Here is an 8,513-nt window from a genome sequence, read left to right on the forward strand (position 1 = left end):
GTTCCGGACCTTGCTCAGGTCGCTCTCCAGACCTCCGGGCCCCGGGGTGGACACGGCTGCCCAACGGGAATGGGAATGCCAGGGCTGAGTCAGTCAGTGGCGCCGGGGTTGGCCCGGCAGCCCTAGCCCGATCGTCACCACCCCGCCCAAAGGATGCCCACCACCCCCTCCAACAGCCTCACCCCCAAGCACACCTGCACCAGGCCGTGCCTCATCGTCCCGCCAGCTTCCTAGGCGCTCACTCGACCCAAAGTCCACGCTGCTGCTCTCACTTTCCTCCTCAGGGGGTAGGTCTGCAGACTAGAATCACACAGCCTCAGAGAGGCAGAGCCTTGGGCCAGCTGCATGTCCTTCTGGGATGGGGTGAGGGACCCGAAGTGCCCTCCCAGCAGGCCTGGACTGGAGACCCCCAGGCAGGGAGTTTGCTGTTTCCTTATCCAGGTCAACCCCCTTCTCCCCCACCAGAGAACCCCAAACACTCACCTCCCTTGGCTGCATGGAGCCCTCCAGGTGTTGGAGACAGTCATCCTGTTCTCCCCCACCTTTTCTTATCCTGACTACCCCTACCAACCTCCCAGTTCCTGGTCCACTTTCCCCATAATTTTCCTTAGCTCCTCTGTACACACTCCAGTAGGTCAGTATTCCGCAATGTGAGGCTCCCAGTCCGAGCTTGCAGTTTGAGCTGGGGCCAGAGCGCTGCCAACAACCTCACCAGCATTACCTCCCTGGATCTGGATTCCTACCTCTATTAATACAGCCAAGCAGGGCACCCAGTGCTGCCTAGTCCCTTAATAGGATCAAAAAGCCTCCGGTTGTTTCCAGGTGAAGAGCTGTCAGAGCGGGCCTACCCCCATCTCTACTTATGCAATTGATATATCAAACTTAAAAAACAACGCTAGACTCATCAATCCAATCCTTTTAAATTCTGTCTTCTGGTTTCAGCCTGTCTTTCCAGCCTGGGGCTGTTGAGCAGAGTATTTAGACACTCCTCTAGGATATGCCCACCTGGAGAGTCCTCCTGTGCAGCCAACCCCAGAGGCTGGATTCACTTTCGTAAGAAAGGCTAATTTCTTCAGCAGCCCATCTGCATCTGCAGAGAGGGCTACTTACCCACCGGTGCCATGGAGCTCCCAGTGCCCGAGTGGAGGGCCCCACCCACAGTGGGCACAGCTGCCTTGCATAATGGCTGCCCATCCCCTCCCCACCAGCCTTGGCGGCCCCCAGCTCTGCCTACCAGCTCCTGGATGCCCTGGGCGATGGCCTTGTGCCAGGTGCTGATGATGGCCTCTGAGTCATGCTGGATCAGGTACTCTGAGCCATCTCGGCTCCGCAGCTGGTGGGACACAAATCACTCAGTCACCTCTGGTTCGCTGGGTCTGTCCCGGGGGGATACAGAGGTAGAGGTGATCTGTTCCTGTCCCCAGGAACTCAGAGCCTAATAGAGCAAGGGCCTCACCCCAAGCCAAGGTATTTCACCTCATTAAAGCGGTAGATAACAGCATCTCCGTGTTACAGATGGGCAAACTGAGGCACAGTGAGTGTAAGCAACTTCCTTGTGGACACACAGCTAGTGAATGATGGAGCAAGGATCTGAGTGCAGAAGGTCTGCACATCTGTCAACGGTCTGGTGTGCTCTTCCCTGCCCCATCCTGTCTCTGTATGAGCCACAGAACACGGCAGGCCTACCCAGAGCACAGGCCAGCAAAAAAGTCAATGAAAGAAACTCCCGGTGGGAGACCCCAAAGCCACTATTTTGTACTATTGAGGAGCAAGCAGATATTAACAGCCTGGGCTATTTTTCAGCTGACTGCTGTTTCCCTAACAAAGTCTACAAAGAGCAAGGTGAGGCAACTTGGATGGATCTCTCCTCAACCTCTGGCTCTGAGACCCAAACGTTCAAGGTTGATGGGAATGGTTGGTTGCCACAGCTTTGGGTCAAATGAGAGTCAGAGTCAGCAAAAACTGTCTCAGACAACAGGGTACAAACTTCCAGAATCAGAGAGGGCTGTGTTTTGGCTGTCTACCTATCTAACTCAGACTTGAACGCTACTTAAAATGCTTTCCAAGACAAAACCAAACAAACCTGCAAGTCCTACCCCATCCCCCTCCCTGCAAAGACTAGAGAACCTTCAGTGGGCACACCTCGTGTGTGCCCACAGATAGCACAACCTCGTGCTAACCTAAACTGACAGGAGCCCTGTCTGTTATCCCAGAGAATGGCCTAACAATGCCTCTAAAACAATAGCCATTATTGTTGGCAGCTGTCTCAAAACATAATCAGTTCATACTTGAGTTTCATACAGAAGGTACATCTGTCTAGTTACATATCAATATACTGTTCAAGACATTCATTCTGTTGACTGCACAGGCAAGCCGAGCTCAAACCAGCCATTCTCAGGGGACTGTTACTGAAGTTTTCTGTGACTCTGGGGTGACTAGAAAGACCGGCCATCCTCAATGATATAGAATTTGAGGTGGTCTCTTGAGAAATATCCAAGGTCACCTACAGGTCACCCCTGAGTGGAGGAAGGATGGCTGCCAGCCAGTGGGAAGCAGGGGCCTCCAGGATTTCCATTCAAGACTGTCAGCCTTCCCATCGGCTTGAGGAGCTCTCAAAAGCACCATCTGCCTTCCAGTCCTTGCCAGAAAAGACATCTCAGAAGCGTCTACTCTGAAACTTTCATCAAAAGCCCGGTCAGAGAGGTGACATTCAGAGAGCCCTGTTTGAAGGATGTCCCTCCAGATCAGGAAGGAGCATACCTAGCAAATATGATGTCCCTCCTCAATCTGACGTCCACGGCAGACATTGCTAGTCGATTACAGCGCTAAGCCTGGAGAAGGCTCCAGACCTACTGATCAGAGTGGCTCATGAGACAAAACAGGTTTCCAGCTCTGCTCTGTGGATACTCTGGTTCTAGAACTGAATGAAGCTGGGTGAATTATCATTAAACGACACACTCAAGCTCCTTGCAGAATTGCTTTTTCTGAGCTGAGATGGAAGGTCATGCTTTTGGGGCTTTCACCAGATGTTAGCTGAAGCAGCCCAAGAGTCCCTTTACTAAACTAGAACGGAGCTGCACACTAGAAACTGAGTTCCCTCAAAATCTAGGAAGGTTTCCCCCCGCCCCAATAATAAGAGCCATGTAACTGATTGCCGTTCTCTTTTCACTCTGGCGACCAGGAAGCCTGGAGGTGATTTTTTTCAGCAACGACAACTTTAGTACCTGTACATCATTCTAATCCCTCTCCACACTGCCCTCTTCCTCTAACTTGTTTTGTGCGTCCTGGCTTTCAGTGGCTTTTACCAGCTCACCATATGCATTCTTATTGTGAGCTGCCTCAAAACATTTGGGGACTGAGGTGAGGGTAAGAGTAGTTTAAAAACAAGACAACACATGGACAGTGGCCTGGGAGGGTCTTGCCTGGGCCCCACCTGCCCTCTCTCTTCCTGCTGCAGAGCCTGAGAAACGTGTCCACTACCCTGGCTTATTCACTGCCAGTTGGAAGCTGGGCTCTGACCAGCTAGAGCAGGTGTCCCAGCCTACCAGAGTAAGTAGCTGGGGACCCAGAGCCTCCTGTCTGTCTCAGGCCAAAGCAGCTAGGATGAGGACTGCGCTTCTAGGCATGACAGTTTCATTCCCCAAGGACCCCCTACTTAGGACCAAGGACTCCAGTGAACTCCACTCCTGGAGAGGGAGCTGCAGAATCTGTGATGCCAGGAAACACTGTGGACGGATCCCCAAGGGGGAGGCAGTTTTGGTTTTGAGCCCCGAGAATTCCAGCCCTAACTCCCCAGGTCCACCTTCTTGGGGCTTGCTTAGTGAGGGTCCCAAGCCATCAGTAAGCCCCTTCTCCTTCTCCCCCACCCCACCACTCACCTCCAGCACATTCTTCTTGCTGGATTTGTCTTTGGGGGCCCAGGCGAGAGAGGCCCCCTTCAGCTCCACCGTGTACTCGGGGGTGGAGAGCTTGGAAGGCTGCCTCTGTGGGAGAGGGAAGACGGGCTGGAGGCAGCATGGTTACAGTGCACCCTCAGCTCAACCTGGGCCCGTCACAGCATCCTGGCTGCAATCTACCAGGCTCCCTTGGCTTCAGGGACAAAATGGGGTCACAGCTCTGGGGGCAGGGGGCCCAAGGGTTCCTGGACCCCAGAGATCCTGGTACTTCTTAACCATGGAGCCTGCAGGCTGGCTGGTTGTTTGCTACCTGCCCACCTAGGAGAGGAAAGGAGAAAGGAGTGCAGCCCCATCTCTGCGAGCGGGTGTGTCCAGTCCCCAGCCTCCCTGCCCACCAGGCTGGAGCTGTCCATCCTCAAGGACTGGTCCCCAGGCCCAAGGTGGCTGGAAGTGCTTGTCCTGGGGTGATCTGCTCTCCTCACCCCCTGCCAAGGCCCAGCTCCCTTGACACTCATATTCCACGGTCTCAGCCCTAGCCTTTGGCAAGGCTGATGAGGTGAAGACCCACAGGAGTCAGGAGCAGATGGGGTGGTCCCTGCTGGGCGCCTGGGCCTTACCAGGCCACCTGCAGTCGAGGTCTTCGAGTCCTTGAAGAATGTCAGGACGCCGCCCTCCAGCACTGTCCACGAGGCACTCCAGTTCTTCTTCCTAGGCGGGGCGGTGGCGGCAGGGCTTGGGTTCGGTCCTGGTCTGAGGCCCCCCTCCCACCCCCAGGAGCAGGGCGCAGAGTTTAAGAACACAGCTTGGGGCATCCAACCGTAAGGGGTGGACTCCCAGCGCTAACACCTGGTAGCCAAGGGACCTGGGGCAAGTCACTTCCTCAGTGCCTCAGGGTCCTCACAGGACCTCATAAAGTTGCTCTGAGGGTTAACAAGAGCCTGGCATACGGGAAGTGCTCAGTGAACGTCATCATTAAGGCCCACCGTGGAGTCTGGGGCAGACGGGTTCTCACCGGAGCCGCTTTCCTTTGTCCACCGTCTTGGTTCGATGAAGCACGCCTGCCTTGTCCAGAGTCTTGATCTTAGAGAAAGAAGGGGAAGGAGGAGGCAGTTAAGGGAGGAGCCACTGGGGCGGGGGTGGGGGTGGGGGGCGGGAGGCGAGAGGCTTGCCTCCCTCTCAGCCAGCCACTCCCCACAGGCTGGGCCTGAGTCTCCACTGAACCCTCTTTGCCGGCACCTGGCCGCTGCTTGGTGGGGTGCCTGCTCCCACAGCAGGAGCAGCAGCAGGAGAGACTTCCTTCCAGCTCCGAGCCTCGCCCAGCTCTGAGCCTGGGGTGACCCAGAACCCAGGTTCATTCAGCCCAGGCTAGTGCTCGGGGCTATGGTGGAGAAGTGCCTCCAGACCCAATCCCAGCCTCCAGAGCCTCCCAGTTTTTCTGCGGGGGTCCTGCCAGGTCCTACATGCCCCCTCCCTTACCTTCTCCTCGGGTGGGCTGGCCTGGGCCGGGGTCTCACTGTCCTGGCTGGATTTGCGGATGCTTCGAGGGGCAGGGACAGGGACCTGGGGAGAAAGACACTGTCATATATAACCGCCCCCCTCCTCTCCCCGGCACTCTCCCTTCCCCACTTGGTTACCTGGGGCAGCTCCCACTGAACGGAGGCGTCATCTGGATTGTAGAAGTAAGGCTTCCCGTGCTGGTCCTCCAACCTCATCCACTGTGGGGAGAGGGATGGTCAGGGACCTAGCTCTCCTCATGATGGGGGAGCAAAAGGTTCCCTCCAACCAGAGCCCAACATAGCCCCAAAGAGTTTACACGGGCAGGTGTGGGTGATTCGGTCCTGGGCTGAGTTGGAGCCCGCGCGGGAACTTCAGTTTAGAGTGTTACAGGGAGCGACCCCGCGGCTGTCTGGGACCATCTGCCCACTGCCCCTACCTGTTCTTGGGTGTAGTTGTTAGTGTACAGCGTCTGCCCATCCTGGCTCACGTGGCAAGACCAGCCTGGGGGTGTGACCAAGGGAGAGGCGGGGCCGGGCTCACCGAAGGAGCCCACGGGGGAATAGTCTTCCTCTGGGTAACTGGTCAGCAGCTCGGGGTAGTCCGTCTCAGGGGTGGGGGGCTGCAGGGAGCAGAAGAGTCAGAGGCTCTCAGAGTCAGCAGTGACCCCAGGCGCCCGGCCCTTTCGGTCCAGGCCACGCCCTCTCACCCTACTTCCCCCGAGCTGTGGGAGACAGAGGCGGGGTCAAAGTCTCTCAGAGATAGCCCCGCCCACCCATGACCGCGACTCCTCTCTCTCTGAGGCCCTCAGAGCCAGCCCCGCCCACCCTGGCCAGGCCCCGCCCTTTCAGACGAGGCCCCGCCCCTCACCCTCTGGTCCCTGGGGCTGCCGGGGCTCAGGCCAGGCTGCATCTCCTGCTCGTCCTCCGGCTGGTCCTCGGACTCCTCCTCCCAGGCCGTCTCGCCCGTCAGCGGGTTATAGAAGAACACCCTGCGGCTCTCCTCATCCCAGTACTGGCCCCACTCGGTCTCGAGGCTCTCGTGGCTGCCCACCGAAGCCGGAGACGTGGCCGGGCTGGCGGCGCCCTCGGCAGCCTCGAAGGGCGACTCCCAGGTGGTCACGCCCGTGTCCGGGTTGTAGTAGTAGGGGCGCCCGGTGCCCGCGTCCGTGTGCGTCTCCCACACCGAGCCGGGGCAGGGGGCTGCAGCGGCGCCAGGCGACGTGGCCCGAGGCTGCCTCTCTACGTTCGCGTACACGGGCTCTGGGAGGTCATCCACCTGCGGCAGGAGGAAGGAGACGTGACCTTCAGGGCAGCCCCGCGTTCACATCGTCCCCACTCGGGCACTCGCCACTTGGGCGACTTTCAGCAAGTCACAGCACCTCTCTGCCTCGGTTCCCCCAGCTGCAAAATGTCTGCCCTGCCCACTCTGGAAATTGTAGTGAAGAGAGAATGAGGAAATGTTCTTGAAAGTGCCTTGTAAAGTATGAAGTGCCCCAGATGCATGGGACAATTAGATTAATTATTTATTAAAAGTAGTAAAATATCGATAACGAAGTTCTCCAGCTGCACACTCACAGGTGTGAATCAAAGGTTGCGCAGGAACAGAGAAATGTCCTGGGCCCAGTTCTTTCTCACCCCAGGCCCCAGGACACTTGGGGGTGGGGCCCTGCTCCATTCTACAGCCCCCACGAAGAACCCCCAGCCCTCCTTCCTCCTCTGCCAAGAAAGCTCTGAACTGGAACCAGTACTGCCTCCGGTTCCAGATTTGGAGCTGGTACTTCCCCAATACAGGGTTTGCAGGCCTCAGAATCAATTGCAGACAAGAGAAAGAGAAAGAACCAGATGGGAAGACGGAAGGAGGGCAAAGAAAGGTGAGCCCCATGTCCCCCTCCAAAGTAAAGTGAGGTGGGCTGGAGGGTCCAGTCACACAGAATATAAGCCTGGTCATGCTTAACACCCTCACGGCTCCCTGCTACCTGCTGGGCAAACTCTAAGCCCTTAGCAGGGCCCCAGAGGCCTTCCGTCACCTGCCTGTCTTCCCCCCTATTTCCTGCCACTCCTGGCCCTTGCCTTGAACTTTAAGCTCCAGTAGCACCGGCTTGCAGGAGGCCCCCAGCCTCTCTGCTGTGTCTGCTACAGGCCTCTGCTCCCTCACAACCTGCCCCCCACCCCGGCTGACTCCTACTCCGCTCAGGTGTCAGGTTCCAGATCTCTCATGAGATTTCTCCTGTGTGCCCACCACCCCCAGCCTAGCACCCACCAGAAAGATAAATAATGACACTATCAAACCCCAGGCAGCAGAATAGCACGAGGAGATTAATACTGTTTTCTAAGAATGCATAATGGTACAAGGGAAAAGCAGATTTCAAAAATGTAAACTTAGCACAATTCCAATTTTGTGTTTTTAGAAACTCTCCAAAATGCTAACGGAGGTCATCTCTGGGTAGGGTAATTATAGGACTTGGATTTGGTCTTGTTTAGTTTTTTCCTTTTCTGCAGCATCAAAATTTTGTGCAATAAATCTTTTTTAAAAAATCATAGAGGGACTTCCCTGGTGGCGCAGTGGTTAAGAATCCACCTGCCAATGCCGGGGACAGGGGTTCGAGCCCTGGTCCGGGAAGATCCCACATGCCGTGGAGCAACTGAGCCCATGCGCCACAACTACTGAGCCTGTGCTCTAGAGCCTGCGAGCCCCAACTACTGAGCCCATGTGACACAACTACTGAAGCCCGCGTGCTCTAGGACCTGCATGCCGCAACTGCTGAAGCTTGTGTGCCTAGAGCCCATGCTCCACAGCAAGAGGAGCCATCGCAATGAGAAGCCCACACACCGCAACGAAGCCTGCGTGCAGCAACGAAGACCCAACACAGCCAAAAATAAATTAATTAATTAAAAAAAAATCATAGAGGTTCCTCTGTTGCTGTAACACCTTCACTAAGCTATAAACCAGGGGTCCCCAACCCCCTGGCCATGGACCGGTAGTGGTCCCCAGCCTGTTAGGAACTGGGCCGCACGGCCCAAGGTGAGCGGCGGGCGAGCGAGCGAAGCTTCATCTGCTGCGCCCCACCACTCCCCATAGCTGGCATTACAGCCTGAACCATCCCCCACCTCCCCCCCCACC

The 8,513-nt window shown here is 56.5% G+C and overlaps 1 protein-coding gene across 1 annotated transcript in view; it reads right to left on the reverse strand.

Annotated features, from left to right (window-relative positions):
• Nucleotides 1-8,513, reverse strand: part of ARHGAP27 (Rho GTPase activating protein 27) — a 29,492-nt gene that overhangs the window by 1,638 nt on the left and 19,341 nt on the right. Inside the window, exons 3-13 of the mRNA XM_007455144.1 lie at nucleotides 6,261-6,668; nucleotides 5,830-6,012; nucleotides 5,531-5,611; nucleotides 5,357-5,456; nucleotides 5,160-5,224; nucleotides 4,909-4,976; nucleotides 4,514-4,604; nucleotides 3,879-3,983; nucleotides 1,235-1,333; nucleotides 195-300; nucleotides 1-56 (exon numbers count right to left, since the gene is read on the reverse strand). Of these exons, the coding sequence (XP_007455206.1) occupies nucleotides 1-56; nucleotides 195-300; nucleotides 1,235-1,333; nucleotides 3,879-3,983; nucleotides 4,514-4,604; nucleotides 4,909-4,976; nucleotides 5,160-5,224; nucleotides 5,357-5,456; nucleotides 5,531-5,611; nucleotides 5,830-6,012; nucleotides 6,261-6,668 (1,362 nt within the window). The remainder of the gene's footprint in view (nucleotides 57-194; nucleotides 301-1,234; nucleotides 1,334-3,878; nucleotides 3,984-4,513; nucleotides 4,605-4,908; nucleotides 4,977-5,159; nucleotides 5,225-5,356; nucleotides 5,457-5,530; nucleotides 5,612-5,829; nucleotides 6,013-6,260; nucleotides 6,669-8,513) is intronic.

The sequence above is a fragment of the Lipotes vexillifer genome, unplaced genomic scaffold (genome assembly GCF_000442215.2).
Source record: "Lipotes vexillifer unplaced genomic scaffold, Lipotes_vexillifer_v1.1 scaffold1639, whole genome shotgun sequence".
NCBI lineage: Eukaryota > Metazoa > Chordata > Mammalia > Artiodactyla > Lipotidae > Lipotes > Lipotes vexillifer.